We start from the raw sequence: 17670 nt of genomic DNA on the forward strand, positions 1-17670 counted from the left end.
TTCAGTTTTACTGAAAGCTCCATTTTGCTTAAGTCCCAACTAGGGGAAATGAAGTTTTGTTGCGTGTGCAGTACTCCAAGCAGTAGTAGCAAGGATCACTTGCAGCAATAGTGTGACTCAACACACAAGATTTGTCATTTTGAAAGGGCAAGAGTACGTTTTAGTCATCTTAACAATCCCACTTGGCTTCTAGACAGGCAGCTCGTGACAGAAGGCTCTACCGTGGAGACATGTATCAGCTGGGCAGACTGATGTGAGCGAGTTGCATGCTGCAGACCAAGTCTAAGTATAAACTAAAGCCAGCAAAGTCTGTTTACTATCTCTGTCTAACAACATCCAAGCCAAAAACTCAAATACTTAGATGTTCCAGTTCTACCTGAAAGGGGAAGCCGAAAGTGAAAATGAAATGCTGGGAATGACTGACTTCCCCATGTGAACACTGGAATGCTTTCCTTACTAAATCACATAGCAGTAATATTAGTGTTTTAAAGTCCATGTAATGTAACTACACAGATATCAGTGTCATTCCTATTGATACCATTTCTTAAGATTTTTCCCCTCTTTTTTTCCAGACTGCTCTTCAGGGGATTATTTTGCTACCCCTCCGTGCCATATGCATTGCATTTATTTTACTGCTAGCATGGCTGTTTGCATCAATTGCAACCTTCCGTCACCCTGGAAAAGGATCTGTGCCGCTTAAAGGATGGAGAAGGTAAAAAGCAACCAATATTTGTGAAAACTCTGTGGTTTGTTGATTATTTTTTTTGTAATAGCACAAAGCCAGGGTCTAAAGCTCCCCTCCCCCCCTCTTTCCTCCTTTTGATTAGAGTCAAATCTTAGTTTTACCCATTTAGGGGAAGCAACTTTTTGGTGAGTGTATTTTACAACAATAATGGAGCTTTTTAAATAGGTAGTTTTTCAATTGTCTTGAGGCTAAACCAATCCTGTATAAGGATCTTTATAGACTACTTGTAAGCCAGGACTTATTTTAGTAATAATACTGATAGGAATATTTGAGAAAAGAAACTCATTAGGAAAAGTATTTGGCAATGTTAGATAGGCTGAGTTTCTGTGTAGCCTTTGCCATTCCTGCTATGCTATAATTTATGACAAAATTAGCTTTGACAGCTCCTCTCTTAGCTATGTTGCCCTTGAAGGAATATTTTACAGCTGCCTCTGTGAGTTCTGGGTTTCAGTCACTCAGCTTCTGACCTCAGAGTAATGAAGTTCCCTTCTAGTTGTGATGCACTGCAGCTGCACGAAGGACAGGGAGACATGGGAAGTGAATTCTAACAAGGACAAGAGATTACAGGGAAGCCCCATGAAGGGAACATGTCCCCTGTTGAGGGAACACATTCCAGTAAGGGAACATTGTCATTGAATCTTATTTGTTAAAACTTATAGTAAGAGAACAGTATCAGAGTTAAGTAAGTTCTTACAAAAAGGACACTGAATCTGCTAAGTACGCCCCCCCCCGGCAATAGTGTTATTCTACAATGCTGTAAGATATGGCAAGAGAAATAGCATATCTGAGAGGAAGGTTTTGTAAGGTGCTGTATATTGCCTTATCTTTAAAATTATAATTGGGTTTCATCATGAAAAAGTGGTGTTCCCTTCCCTACTTCCACTTGTTTCCCTTTAGCCCTACACTCTCCCGGTCAGTAGTATTGCTACCCTGTGCCTGGCCCCAGTGCTGATGAGAACTAGGAAATCTTTCCTGGGCTTCTGTTTTAAAGTACAAAAGAAATACTAACTGTAAGACGGATGATATTTTTGTGTTTCTCTTTACAAGGAGGATGATCCAGACAACTCTCTCGTGCCTGACTCGTACATTGTTCTTCGTAATGGGTTTCCAAGTTAAAGTAAAAGGGAAAATAGCAAGTCTGCAGGAAGCCCCAATCTTTGTTGCAGCTCCTCATTCAAGCTTTTTTGATGCCATTATTTCTGCCCTAACTGGAATGCCATCAATAGTGTCTAGAGCAGAGAACCTGTCAACTCCAGTATTTGGCAGTAAGTATTTAAGAAAAAATAAAACGTTAGAAATCAGCAATTTGACATGAAGCCAAAAATCTTATCTCTGATAGTGACTTAGGGGCAGACTTTTTTAAATCCTTAGGTTCCTAAGGATCCTAAGATACTGACAGATTATTTCCAGTGAAATCCCCAGGACAAGTTATCTTTCTGAATTGGTCACAATGTCTAAAAAGTATGCTGTTTCTTTTCAGATATGAAACATAATATCACTTTAAATTTTCTTTATACGGAAAGCATGTTTTGTAACTGCTCAGCCTAGAGGCTTTCTCTTAAAATTCTCCCAGTAGGTAGCTTGAGAAATCTGTTCAACTGCTGTCTTTTAACAGTGTGTCCCACAATCGTAGAACACGGATTAGTGAAGGTTATGTCAAAACAGACCCAAACTACAGCAGTCTGGAAAATACCATATTTATAAGTTTAAACTTACAGGCACTGTTACGGATTTTTTTTTATGGGAGTCAAACTGGGAAAGAATAAAAGAGAAGTGACTCAAAAAGGAAATGCAGAGAATGGAAAAGATCAGATGACTCATGCTTCTATTATTTTCTCCTCCTTTTGGCAAAAAAAAGAATTCCTGTTTGCATTATTACTAGAATCAGCTGTAGACTTTCTGCTGGCTGTATGTCTCTTACCTCTATAGGACTCTTAAAGGAGTAAGTCAACAGTAGCCCAAAACTAAACTCAGCAGGCAAGCACAGAAAAGTGTCTTTGTAAGAAATAAACTAACTGGCAATATATTGACCTTCTCTGAAAAGCACAGGGGTGGGACATAGCAGATAATTCTTCCCCAAGTTTCTAATCCCATCTCAACAGGTCCACACATTCTGATGTAGACTTCTGGCGAAATGAGGATGGGATTTTTTTTTCTGTAATTTACACATGAGCTGTGTACGCTTTGTAACTGAAAAGGGACATCTAACTTCTTCAGCATAGGCTCAAACTACTTGTTGATTTCAGTCTGCATGAGCTAGGCCTGAATGGGGCTCACCAGCAGAGACCAGATCAGGTCTTTTCCTTAGAACTGTGTGGAAATGCTCAGTGAAAGATAACAGCAACATTAGCAGAATGTGTTTGGGTGAATTTGGCATATTTATGCCTACTGTAAAGATCCTCAGCTGGCAGTGTAGATATATCTTCTGTGTCTTACTTCCCGTTTTACAGAACGAGGACAATAATAATACTCCTCTTATCTGTTTAGTCTGAAAGCTGTTTGTGCAGAGTCTGTCTCCTAGCATGAGAACAACAGGCTTTTTGCTAGAAGGGAGCCTGAAACCCATGTGTTTTCTAAGCACTAGCATAAGAAAAATATTTTTTTCCCTCATTCACAGCAATTTTAAGTTCCCTCCAGCCTGTAGCAGTTTCTCGTCAAGACCCTGATTCACGAAAGAATACAGTCACCGAGATAACTAAGCGGGCATTATCAAGAGGCCAGTGGCCACAGGTAATAAATATTCTACAACCATTCTGTCATGTATTCATATTCCATATTCACTGTGCATCACAATACCACAAGTGCCCAGCTAACAGGATTCTGTTTATGTATGAAGATGAAGTCAGCTCTCCAGTATATGACTGGTTTAGGAAAGGAAGACAAGAGGCTGGTGCCCAAAAAGTTTTGTCATGACAAATGGGTCAGTTAAAATTCAGCCAGTACCAATTGGTGTTCCAAACTGCAGATGGCTCATGGCCTTGTCTTTTCCCTATTCAAGTCTTAACATGCTGTCTTCAGTGTAGCAGATGACTTGAACCGGTATATGTGAATCAGTATTGTCAAGCTAGCTCATGTGTGAGAAACTACTGCAGAGCTGTGCTCACAACACTTCAGGGATGAGCAGTTGATGAGATGAGTAACCTGGGCTGTCCAAGCTCCAGCATGAACAGTACTTAAGCTTAAAACACCAATTTTGCATGTGAAGAATCGCTCAGGTGAAACTCAGTTCAGTCTTTAGGTTAATAATGCAGTTAAAACAAGACTTTCTGATTGGCCTGAATTGTGGTAAGATTTTAACATGGAAGCAATAGTTAGTGATTCCTCAGCAGCAAGCTGCTGTTGCGCTTCTAGGCCTTGGATAGCTTTCCATCCTGAAGAGCTAGTGGAGCAGGGGTTGCTCTGGAGGGAGAAAAATGTTGAGGCAGCAACTCTGCTGCTTTTATGACAGGCAGAGGGCTAGGATAGAAATTGCATCCTTTGCAAGAAGAAAAAGCTGGAACCATTGTGAACTTACTAACATCTCATTTGGCAGTGCCTCTCTGCTTTCTTCCCTTGCATTGACTGTGGTCTGATTTTGTCTTCAGATATTACAAATACAGTATTGCTGCCATGCTGCTGGACACATACCACATACAGTCAGTGATATAAGACCTTTCTTCAAAGATAGCCTGCGTGGATTTGTGTATAAATTCACGCTTTGTGTTTTGAATTAGTTCTTAACTTGTTTTCTTACGGGTTAATTTGCTTAAAATAAAAAATTAAAAACTCAAAGAAGTGACTGGTTACGTAGCTAAAGTCGCAAGATCTATTTAGTCATATTTGACCACCTCCTAAATGGTTGAGAAGAGTTACCTTTTCCTTCACTTTTGTTCCAATAAATAGCTCTTGAGGAAAATTAAAAGAGGCTAGTGAAAATATAGACTTCAGTAGCAGGTATCCCTATGGCAGTTAGACCAGAATGCACTGCTCTGCTCTGTGAATAGTCTCTAGAAACAGAGAACATTGAAGTGTAACTGCTTCTCATCCTGAGGGAAGACCAACACTTGCCACTTTTTTTTGAAGTGGCATTATTTAGACGTTTCATGCATCATTTTTACTTAGAAAGCACCTTACAAAAAGCTTTTTAGTTAGGGTTTAGGCTACTTTAATTTGACTCATAAATGCATTTTTCTAAGCTGCCGTAAATATTTTTAGACCCTCCATTATTTTTTTCACTTTGTTAATTATATGGAGTTTTTTTTAATATGTGTATGTCAAAGCTGGGAAGGTTTTTTTTGTAATACTGTGCTTACAAACGATATTGATGCTTATGGTTCACAAAATTGTTATGGATGAAGTAATTCCAGCAAAGCTCTGGTATACCTAATCTCTGCTGAGAACAGCATGGGGAAGAAAGGGGAATTGGCTTTACACCAATTCTGCACTTGGCGTCAAACCCAGATCTCTATTACGGCATAAATAGTCTATGAGTCAGGTAATCTGGTAATCTCCAAGACCAAGTCGGCAGTACTGCTTGGAGTGTCACTGGGTGATTCCTAGTCCTGTGCCCTGGCCACACCTTCCTTTTTGAGAAACTTGACCGCAAGATGATGTCTGTCATATCCTGTTCAGAGTGCCTGGGCTGCATTCTCTCAGCACAACAGAAAAGGAGTAGCTGGATTCCCCATGCCCTCCACCTAAAACCAAAACACAACAGGCTGGGCAGCACTTGTGCTTGTTAATAGCATGAGGTTCTGATTAGTGCTTCTCCCAACCCTGTACCAAAACAAAGGGAAAGGAGGGAATGATTAGTTACTCTTTGGTCAGTCGCTAATGTTTTCTGGGGCTTACGACATATGCTAAGCAGAAACATACCCATTTTTGTGTCCATAGCACCAGCAAACAATTTCTGATTATAGAATGCATTGTCAAAGAGTAACTGTAAATTGCTATGTACAGCTGTCTCTATCATACTTTGTGTCTCTTGGGAATGACCTAACAATGCCCTCTTTCATCTAGCCTTGACCTGTTCATTTGGACTGAAACGGGAGCACACCTTGAACACTCTTGATCCTGACCGGTTGTCTTGCTGAGGTTTTTTGGAATGCTGCTTATGATGCAGTAGTGATACAAGAACCATAAAGCTTCCTTGTATTCCACAGGGGGCTGGATTTGGTGTGTCACATTGCAGCTCACTGCCCATCTAATCTAGTATCTTTCAGACACTAATTGAGAAACCTTCTGGGTATTTGGTGTGTCCACGTCATTCAGGTTCAGAGGGTATGTTAATGGCGTGTAATGCCTTCAGAGCTCTGCATCGCAGATGCACATACTCTTTCTGCCTTTTGCAGCTCCCCCTCATGCTGTGATCTTCTCATCACAGCTGGCATCTCAACTCATGTTGATAGCATCTGGGCCTGTACAGGCTCAGGTACCTTATGCACTTCATGTCGGCCCAGACTCTTGATGTTTATACACCCAGCAGTTCAATAAGGAGCTGCTAACAGAGGATAAACTCTCATATCATTACCAACACTAAACATTTCAAGTGAAACACTTAAAGCCTTTTGTACCGTATTTCTCAACTGATAAAGGCCTTTCCCAAGAACTCCTCTCTTACAAAGCATTTGTTTCCCAACCAAGATGGGTCAGGTTAACAGTTTAATATTACTGTGAGCATCCTTCACTTATTTGTTCCTTTCCTTTTGAAACAGTAATGATATTCTTGTGATGCAGTGTAACGTGTCACAGAGCTTGCATAAAAAGTCAGCCTGTATGTAACTGATGCTGAAGTATCATCTTTTTATGAAATGTGTATGTATATATGTATTTCTTTCTCTTTAAATTCAAGATCCTGATTTTCCCAGAAGGTACCTGCACAAACCGATCTTGCCTGATCACATTTAAACAAGGTGAGAGATTTTGTCTCATCATTGTTGGTAAATAATGTGTGAAATATTAATTTGGTAGTTCTAGTAAGGCCAGTACTTCTGCAGGTATATCATCCACAACAGCACTGCAGTAATGTCTTACATCATTAAAGTTTCAGTGCCATTAAACCCACCATTTTATACTAGTCAGTTTACTTTTCTGATTTTGGGTATTTTGTAGGATGTAGAGTACCTATGATATATACAGTCAGTTGGTTGTTTTTTTTTCTGGTTACAATTTTCGTCTAATATATTTAGCCAGAAACTTGACCGTGATTATTATGAGATGAACTACCAAATACATGCTACTTACAATGTTCTTTTAGCTCAACTTACAGCTGTGCCATCTTGGATTCCTGTACATTTTGCCATGCAAGACTTAGCAACCAAGTTATGAAATCTCTTTGCATAGTGCTTAGCAAGGCAGGCCAACAGGTTATTTTTAACACAGAAAGGTACTTGATAGCATCACTGATCACTAGATTGTTGTGCTGCACTTCAGTTAAAGCCATGTTCCTCTCCTTTCTTACTGTTGTACAGAGTCTTGGGTAGCAAAGTTACAAAACTAGTGCTACATGCTCAGATCTATATCACTTATGAAGATGATCAGAACAGAGAAAGGTTCGGGAAATGCTCAACAGCCTTGTGAGCATCTAATCCTTTGAAATGAATGCCAATCAATGGGGAGATAATACAGAGAAAATGAGTTTGAACAGTCCGGGAATCTTAGGCAGCATTCTCCTTGAAATGGAGACTAGCCCTTTTTTGTCCTGACATCTTGCCAGTTGTGCTGCTGATTTAAAAAACAAAACAAAACAAAACAAAAACCAAAATACCACCACCACCACCCCCAAAAAAAAAAAAAAAACCAAAACACAACAAAAAGAACACTTCACATTTTTCTGGACTTTTTAAAAATTTCTCCTTCCAGACACCATGTCTTACGTGAATCACTTAAAACCCCCAACTGCTGTAATAAGCTTAGTCTTAACAATCAATTCTAATTTATGGTTGCAGGTGCCTTTGTTCCACGAGTCCCTGTACAACCTGTGTTGCTCCGATACCCCAACAAGCTGGTAAGCAGAACGTTCTTCTGTTGCTAGCTAGTAATATGGAAAAATCCTGACTTAAATGGTCCCTACGACAAATACTTTGCATTGTCATTGAAGAATCTATTGTCCTGAGCTTTAGCATGGGAGAGCTCCTGGAAGCAGATGGGCTTCCAGAGGAACCAGACGATTGAGGATGGAGAGGATGATCCATCCAGTGAGATGCCCAGTGCTGGGCACTCACCCCCACGCCTCAGGACTTCCTCAACCAAGAAAGAAAGGAAGGTAATTGTAGTAGGTGACTCCCTTCTGAGGGGAACAGAGGGCCCTATTTGTAGACCGGACCTATCCCACAGGGAAGGCAGCTGCCTCCCTGGGGCCAGAATTAAGGACATACAGAGAAAACTCCCTTCCCTGGTTAAGACATCAGATTACTACCCACTACTGATATTTCAGGTAGGTGGTGATGAGGTAGGTACCAGAAGTCTAATGGCAATGAACTTTAGGGCGCTGGGACAGCTGGTTAAGGGATCGGGAGCACAAATAGTGTTCTCCTCTATCCCACCATTTGCAGGGGTTGACGAGGGGATAAATAGGAGGAGCCAGCAAATTAACTCCTGGCTCCGAGACTGGTGCATCCAGCAGGACTTCGGCTTATTTGATCATGGACTGATCTACAGGAAACCAGGCATGCTGGCAACAGGTGGGGGAAGCCTAACCCAAAGGGGAAGAAAGATCTTGGGACAAGAATTAGCAGGGCTCATTCATAGGACTGTAAACTAGGTTTGAAGGGGGATGGGGATGAAACCAGGATTACAAAAGTGGTGCCTGGGAGCAGCGTACCAGTGCTTCTGGGTAACAGTGTTAGCAGGGTCTTGCAGCCTGTCTCAGTGATGGTGGGGGATGGTGAATTGTGTGGCAGCAAAGACATGAGGGGTAGTGATAATTTGGTAACTGCAGTAGTGTCCGAGCATGATCAGGTGCAAATTAGGGCTTGTCCCCCCAAGAAAGTGGCAGGACAATTAGCCCAGCTGAAGTGCATCTACACTAATGCACGCAGCATGCAGAATAAACAGGAGGAGCTGGAGGCCACTGTACAGCAAGGAAACTATGATATAGTTGCCATCACAGAAGGTGATGGGAGGACACACGCAAGTGGAGTGCTGTAATCGATGGCTACCAACTTTTCAGAAGGGATAGACAAGGAAGGAGAGGTGGTAGGGTGGCTCTCTATGTTAGGGGCAGTTTTGAATGTCTGGAACTTAACAGTGTGAATGACAGTGTTGAGTGTGTATGGATAAGAATTAAGAGGAAGGCCAACAAGGCAGACATCGTGATGGGAGTTTGTTATAGACCCCCTAATCAGAATGTAGAAACCAATGAAGTATTCTATAAGCAGCTGGCAGAGGTCTCACAATCATCTGCCCTTGTTCTTGTGGGGAACTTCAACTTCCCAGATGTCTGCTGGAAATACTATGCAGCTGAGAGGGAACAGTCCCGGAGGTTCCTGGAGTGTGTGGAAGACAACTTCCTAACACAGCTGGTGAAGGAACCAACTAGGGGAAGTGCCCTACTGGACCTACTGTTTGTTAACAGAGAAGGTCTTGTGGGGAATGTAAAGGTTGGAGGTCGTCTTGGGCAGAGTGATCATGGAATTATAGAATTTTCAATACTTGATGAAGCAAGGCGGGGAGCCAGCAGAACTGCCACCTTGGATTTCTGAAGGGCAGACTTTAGCCTGTTTAAGAGCATGGTCGAGAGTGTCCCTTGGGAGGCAGTTTTGAAGAGCAAAGGTGCCCAGGAAGGCTGGGCATACTTCAAGCAGGTGCTCTTAAGAAGCACAGGAGAATGCCATCCCCGTGTCTCGAAAAATGAGCAGACGGGGAAGAAGACCAGCCTGGCTAAATAGAGAGCTTTGGCTGGACCTCAGGAAAAAAAGTAAAGCTTAGATTCTCTGGAAAAGGGGGTTGGCAACTTATGAGGACTATCAAGATATAACAAAGCTATGTAGGGGGAAAATAAGAAGGGCTAAAGCTCCATCAGAACTCAGCTTGGCCACTGCAGTTAAAGACAATAAGAAGAGGTTCTTTGACTATATCAATAGAAAAAGGAAGACTAGGGAAAATGTAGGCCCACTGATGAATGAGACGGGTGCCCTAGTGGTGGAAGACACAGAGAAGGCAGAGTTACTGAATGCCTTCTTTTCTTTGGTCTTCACTGCTTAAGCTGTCCCTCACAAATCCCATACCCTGGAGGCAAGGGGGAAAGTCTGGAGAGAGGAAGATTTTCCCTCAGTTGAGGAGGACCGGGTCAGAGACCACTTGGCCAAGCTGGACATTCATAAGTCCATGGGCCCTGATGGGATGCACCCGCGAGCGCTGAGAGAGCTGGCAGATGTTATTGCTAGACCACTCTCTGTCATCTTTGAAAGGTCATGGAGAACCGGAGAGGTGCCTGAGGACTGGAGGAAGGCTGTCATCACTCCGATCTTCAAAAAAGGCAAGAAGGAGGACCCAGGGAACTACAGACCAGTTAGTCTGACCTTTGTCCCTGGGAAGGTAATGGAGCGACTCATTCTGGATGTCATCTCCCAACACGTTGAGGAACAGGAAGTTATTGGAAGTGGTCAACATGGATTTACCAAGGGTAAATCATGCTTGACCAATCTGATAGTTTTCTATGATGTTGACAGGTTGACTGGATGAGGGGAGAGTCGTAGATGTCATCTACCTTGACTTCAGCAAGGCTTTTGACACTGTCTCCCATAACATCCTCATCAGGAAGCTGAGGAAGTGTGGGCTAGATGAGGTGACAGCGAGGTGGATTGAGAGCTGGCTGTGTGACAGAACTCAGAGGGTTGCGATCAGCAGCACAGAGTCTAGTTGGAGGCCTGTAACCAGTGGTGTCCCCCAGGGGTCAATACTCGGTCCAATTTTGTTCAATATATTCATTAATGACCTGGATGAGGGGACAGAGTGTATCCTCAGCAAGTTCGCTGATGATACCAAACGGTGGGGTGGCTGCCATCCAGCGTGACCTGGGCAGGCTGGAGAGCTGGGCAGAGAAGAACCTAATGAGGTTCAACAAAAGCAAGTGCAGGGTCCTGCACCTGGGGAGGAAGAATGCAAAGCACCAGTACAGGTTAGGGGCGGACCTGCTGGGAAGTAGTTCTGAGGAGAAGGATCTGGGGGTCCTAGTAGACAGTAAATTATCCATGACCCAGCAATGTGCCCTTGTTGCCAAAAAGGCCAATGAAATCCTGGGCTGCACAGGGAAGAGTGTGGCCAGTAGGCCGAAGGAGGTCATTCTCCCCCTCTACTCGGCACTGGTGAGGCCACAACTGGAATACTGTGTCCAGTTTTGGGCTCCCCAGTTCAAGAGGGACAGGGAACTGCTGGAGCAAGTCCAGCCAAAGAGCAACGAAGATGATTAAGGGATTGGAGCATCTCCCTTATGAGGAAAGGCTGAGAGAGCTGGGACTCTTTAGCCTGGAGAAGAGAAGGCTGAGGGGAGACCTTATTATGGCGTACAAGTATCTAAAGGGTGGGTTGAAGGAGGATGGAGCCAGGCTCTTTTCAATGGTTCCCAGTGACAGGACGAGGGGCAATGGGCACAAGTTAGAAGACAGGAAGTTCCGTTCAAATACATGGAAAAACTTCTTTATGGTGAGGGTGACAGAGCACTGGCACAGGCTGCACAGGAAGTTGTGGACTCCCCTTCTCAGGAGATTTTCAAGACCCGCCTGGATGCAGTCCTGAGTAATGTGCTCTAGGTAATCCTGCTTTAGCAGGGGAGTTGGACTAGATGATCTCTAGAGGTCCCTTCCAACTCTGAAACTCCATGATTCCATGATTCCAAAGTGTCACCACGGTGTAGTTGCGATTCTGATTGTGAAAAAATTACTGCTGGTCGTCTTCGCTATCGTTAAAGTAAGAGGGAGCATACAGAAGTATTGCAGCGGAAGTTAGAAACTTCCTGCAAAGCCACAGAGCCTGTACTTTGAAGTCTAAAATGCACACAACTTCCCTACTAGTCATTTTTTGTTTAAGCTCAAAATACTCTTACTGTAAAGGGGCTTGCAAAGTTTCTGAACAAAAGCAAAGCTGGGCCATGCAGTACCTCCAACACCCTCTCCTTCAGGAACCTCAGGGGGGCAGCTTTGCAGATGGTTCTTTTCATACAACTTTCCCTAGTTTTGCTGAGTTAATGTTTACACTTTCTGCCATGTATAGGGGTACAGACATACGGCTCCGCTTCACTGACGGGTATAATACTGGGTCATGAGTCTAGCAACTTGTTAACTTTTTTTTTTTTTATTATCTGGTTGTCCAGCAAATCCAGAAAAGTCCAAACTTTTCATTCCTAATGGTTTTTAAGATGAAGAACAAGCGATTGTTACTGGTTTTGTTATTACAAACATGCCTTTGTAAAATCCTTTTACAGATCAATTTCAAAACTGACATGAACCACTGAAAGGGATTGGTCTCGCATTTCACTGATAGGATTTAAGGATCTGCAGTATACCTTGTAAAAATTATATATAAGAAGTAATAAATATAGAACAAGGAAAACAAAGCAAAGCAAAATAAACATGATAGATTTCCTAAAGAAATGTTCTTTAAAACAAAATCAAACATATTTATGGAGCTCCCTTTGTGAAGGGACTGGTGAAGTCCTCTGAAAAAGTCTTAATAGATTATTTTTTTCTTAATTCTGTTGTTTGGGTCAGAATGAATGATTTAAAATATCTAAGTAACTATAAATTTTATGCCTGTTTTATATTGTAACTTATCTGCTCTCTAACTTTGATCTGGTTTTGTCATACCTTTCTGTGTTTTATTTTTTTCCTTAGGATACTGTGACCTGGACATGGCAGGGCTATTCATTGTAAGTTTCTTAATCCTACTGAAAATTACATATAGAATTTTTTTCCCCCATTGCTAAACAGTCTGCCAAACAGATTCAGCTAAGCCAAGACACATGTTCTTCTAGATCTGTTTTTATGAGGGGGAAATAGTTGGGGATAATGCTGTCGTGCAGTAGATTCCATATCTGAATGGCTAGAGAAAGTGTTTGCAAATGAGGGAGCGTTATTTCCAGCTCTGCCACTGTTTAATTTTCTCCTATGTTTTGTACATTACACTAGAGCAAAAGAAAGATTTGAAATTATTTTTCTTTGGGAAGCAATCATAGTCATAAAAATCCATAGATGTTCACAGTTTCCTATATGGTATACAAACAAGAAAACACAAATGTTATTTTCTCCCCTCTGTTTATTCATTCCTGCATCTCATTTGAAGTCATGTGAGAGTAAATGAAGAAGATGGGCAAAACAAGTGTTAATTTTCCCCATCTTTCTCCATTCAAACATCTTGGATTCTTCTTTAGATTTTTATTTTGCTTGACTCAACAAAAGCAGTTGTTTTGAGATCTGAGTGAGGAGGCTATATATAGTAACTGACAATGAAATAATGAAAAATATTTCAATAAACCAGTTAGGCAATGGATCTGTGTTCATTTCTCAACACAGGTGGCCTTATAATCCACTGAAATATTTCATTAAAATATTATTAAAGTATTAAAAATTATTAAAGTATTACAAAAACGTTACAGCTGCACTGAGAATATGTCTGGAAAATACTTTTCACCATATATACATTTAAATGTGGATTTGGAGAATCCATATACCACACTTTCATGTGGAATATGTAGGGTATCTAAGTACAATAATGCTGATTTACTAAGTGACTAAAATTTTTAAGGCAACTAATTTTGAAACTCGTCTGGACTAGTAGAGCAGCTCATAAGCGCCTTTTAAGCTATCATTAGTTAATCCTAGCACCTGCATGCTTATAGAACAGACATGAAAGCTGACCTAGATGAAAATATCTATCTCAGTTCCTCAAGAAATTTTTGCTATTATTATTACTGCTGTTACAGTTATCAGCATAAGAGTAATGAACATTGCAAATTCAGTAGCATACTTCCCCTTTACCCTATGAAGGATTTATTCTGGAAGACTGAAAAAGACCTATGTCTTCAGTTATGAGAGCTGATGTAGGAATAGGTGAAGAAAGAAATTAAATCAGAGGTTTTCGTGTGGAAGGGAGGAGGCTGCCCATTCAATAAAAACTGACAACTGCTGTAAGTCTGTGGTCTGAATGGTAAAGGCTTAAATTGAAACCTGTAAGAAGATGAAATGAACAGCTTGGTAAGATCATGGGAAGAGAAGGGATGGATGGGGTAGAATCTAGAGATTCTTAACAAAAATAACTGGAACCGGGAGAAGAACATCCCCCATGCAAACCTGCAGATCAGAAAATGCAGAACTGTCACACTCTTTGTAAAACTTCCTGGATATTGCAGCCAGGATGGGACAGTACCAGTCTCCTTCCCAGAAAATACAGTTTCTGCTTTCACTTACAACTTCTTTCTTACTTTTATGCCTTACTTTGGAGGAAAACCTAACGTTATGTGTTAGAAAATCAAGCGTAAGAGTGGATTCCTGCAGAAAGTAGAAAGGATCTCTTAGTTCTTTCCCTGCCTTTTCCTCTTTTCTTTTTTATTTTGCCCAAAACAAGAACAGAAGAAAGATTGCTTGAAGGTTTTCTATTATAATTTGCCTGATGCAAAGTAAAGAGAAAATGTGCATTTCTGCTTAAAAATCACAGTGAAAAGAACAAATAAGAAGTGGAAATGATTATGCTTATCTCCTCTTTTGCAGTTTCTTCCTCCCTCTACCTGTTGATACTAAAATTTGTGACTTTTTCTAAAAGCACTGAAGGTCCCGAACACACTGACACTTCATTAACGCATTTGTGTAAACACTACTATAATTTGCAAAATGGCTAGCAAATGCTAACAAATCCTTGCTTCAGTTCCGCAGAAGGTAGTTGTTACTGGTCCCATTTTGCAGGTGAGAAAATAAAAGATAAAGTAAAGCTACTTCTCAGAATCAAAGCTCTTGAAGCTTGAAAATCCACTATGTATTCACCTCTTTAAAGACAAAGTAAGATACATACATTTTGCTGGCCAAAGAACTGTATAGTATTGTTAATATGCGTGACAACAAACAGCAAGTTGCCTGCCCAGTAAACAAGCAGCAGGTATATGCTTGTAGAAAAAATGTCAAAAGCAACATTTTGGGGAACTTCACTGCAAGGTACTTAAAAACCTTGCCCAGTACAGCTGTGGTTTTGTCAATGCTTTAAGAAGTTTCATCTACTGATGTGCAAATACTTTGTTTTTAAATAAGTAAAATGTATTTTTCTTCCTCTTTGCCTGCAGAAAAGAGCTGTGCGTAATGACACTGTGTCAGCTCTTCACAAGAGTAGAAGTTGAGGTAAGAATTAGAAATGGTTTTATACTAAGGTTCAGCAACCAGGGAATTTATACTTTAATATAAATGCATTATTCCCTTATTAGTCACTGTTAGTGAACAATAAACAAATGTCTCGGAAACAAGAACAGAATCACGGTGAGTAATATATTTAATTTTTTTTTTCCGTATCTATATAACACTTAATCTGATGAGTTCCTAAAAGAAAGCTGTCAGAAATGCCTTTCTTTTTAAAGCATTGTAAAATCATTGCTAGTTATCACCACATGCATTTTAGGGATGTTAAAACTAAGAATTATAATGCATTCTGTTAAAGGTAACAACTTCTCTCTTTTTCTCGTTTCCCTGCTCCCTTCAAAGTATCCTTATCTTCCTCACCATCTTCCCAGACTGAATTCTAAAAGGTTTCTGCAACTAAGAGCTTACTTAAGGACTCTAGTACTTGTACTGAGCCTTGTATAGTGAACCGGTTCCCTTGATCATTGAAATCGGCTGCACAGCACAGAGACAGATGAATGACAACTGCAACAACACACACACTTCATAATAGCAGCACTTATACTCTAACTGCTCCCTGTCAAAGAGTCAACTTTCAAAACAGAGTAGCGAGGAGCCAGATAACTGATAACTGAGGTGTGATCAGTTTGTTTAGCTGTTGTACTTCACTTTCCTTACCAGACCCCAAAGGATTGTCAGTGTGAGCTAAGTTGGTTTAGGGCCCTGAGGAATGGGAGAATTTCAGACAGGTTGAGCAGCGGCAAAGCACAATATTCAGCAAAGCTTGTGCAAAGCTGTGTGAATACAAGCAGAGTTGCTACTATTTATAATTAGCAATATGGTCTTTGTTGTGAAACAATTAAATTCATTCTAAGGGAGCACTTTGTTACTGTATAGTACATGCAGTAGACATGCATTTGTAGAAGCTGTACTAAAGAGCTCCTGATCGTTTTGTACAGAAGGACATATCTATGTCATTTATATATGTGGGAGCAAGAAATAGTTAACGTAACCCTTCCAGTAGAAGGTTATTTTCCCCTGGTTCAGAACAGAGCTCAAACGTGCCCGTTAGAAAATAAATCTCATGTTCCAAAAGATGAACCTGAAACATGAAAAAATAGACAGCATTCACAGCAGCATGTGTCCCCAAAGTGGAACTAATTTCTTAGCATCAGTGCAAAAGTCCTTCCATTACTAAAAAGAGAAGGGGCAGATTTGCCTGTGGAAGGAGGAATCAGACTACTCCTTTTAGGGTTGGACATTTCTGTTGCTGTCCAATACTGTGAGCAAGTGGCCTCTCCACTCCTGTCAGTCTTGCACTGCCTCTGCCTGCTGTGCATGAACAGTGATGCACTCCGGTTGTCCAGGGGAGTACATGCACACTTGTCTTCTCACATTCTATCAAACTGGATATTGAAGGTTAAACAGTCAACCTGGCAATGAGTTTTAGGGTTGCAAAAAAGGGTTGCATTTGGCAAATTCTGTAAGAAGGGAGACTAAGGCAAAAGCAGATCAGAGAACTATTTTTGCTGGTAAAAGGGCTGTGAAGAATTTTTCTTACAGGGCTGCAGTTTGATGGGGAAGGTATACTTACTGGTCTTCACCAGATAAGCAGCCAGGTGTGTTTGAGATCATGTGTGCCACCTCAGGAGGCCAAGAAACCAAATTCTTCATCCCCAGCAGTGGTTTCTGGCAAACTGGTTTTACGAATAATCGGAGGTGGTTTTTTTTTTGAAGGGGATCAAGGTGTTGTTTAACCTACCAGAAATTTAGGTTGCTGTTGGAGCAAGACCTCAGCCTCAAATGATGTAATGACCACTTTCAAGACTATGACCCGTGTTTACATAACCCCTCAGAGTTATGACTTCATCTCACCCAGTGATGACACAGGTCTCTGCATGTGTACAGTGTGCCTGTGCTTCCTCAATTTAAGAGTTACGAGACTTATGAAGTGGAGTTGTAATAAGCAGGGATGTATGTCAGAATTGAACAGAGCAGGTACCTGCTTACAGAAGAAATGAAATCTCAAACCTTCATGCGAACAGCTGGACCCCTGCTGTCCTTACAGGGGAGGAAACTTTTAGCTATAAACAGTAAATTGTTATGGCTATTTGACAGATAACCGATTCCATAAACTTATTGGGTTTAATCATAAAGAGGCAGCATTCCTTAAAAACAAACATAAAAAGGCTGTTCAGGATGGACTGCATTTATAGGGGACAGTTACCACTCTATTAGTGCATCACCAGCAACTGCAATATAACTGAAGAAACATATTGACACATAACTAGCAACTCTATCTTCCAATGAACCATGAGAAACACCTTATACTTATTCTAGAATTGCTGTGTATTTTAGGATTTAAGGGTGAGATTGCAGGGCATGGAGTAGCAGTACCAAGATAAACAATAATCATAAGTGAGAAAAGGCACAGTAAACAGAGCTGCAAGTGACCGCTGTAGACTGAAGTACAAAGAACAGAACACTTCTCCACACACACTGCTTTGCAAACAAACAGATGCTGATTCATGCCATGTTAGATAATAATTCATCTATAGTACATTTTTAGTGTACTGCTACTTCAACTTCTTACATATTACCATTGAATAAATCCTCAACAGTAAATGTGTT

General features: G+C 41.1%; 1 protein-coding gene across 1 annotated transcript in view; it reads left to right on the forward strand.

Moving 5' to 3' along the window:
* Positions 1-618: 618 nt before the first annotated feature.
* LPCAT2 (lysophosphatidylcholine acyltransferase 2) overlaps positions 619-17670 on the forward strand; it is a 30589-nt gene continuing 13537 nt past the window's right edge. Inside the window, exons 1-7 of the mRNA XM_082489582.1 lie at positions 619-712; positions 1793-2010; positions 3363-3475; positions 6576-6636; positions 7672-7730; positions 12556-12590; positions 14991-15045. Coding sequence (XP_082345708.1) covers positions 1797-2010; positions 3363-3475; positions 6576-6636; positions 7672-7730; positions 12556-12590; positions 14991-15045 — 537 coding nt within the window. The 5' untranslated portion in view covers positions 619-712; positions 1793-1796. The remainder of the gene's footprint in view (positions 713-1792; positions 2011-3362; positions 3476-6575; positions 6637-7671; positions 7731-12555; positions 12591-14990; positions 15046-17670) is intronic.

Source organism: Vanellus vanellus (assembly GCF_965231255.1).
Source record: "Vanellus vanellus genome assembly, chromosome: 12".
Lineage (NCBI taxonomy): Eukaryota > Metazoa > Chordata > Aves > Charadriiformes > Charadriidae > Vanellus > Vanellus vanellus.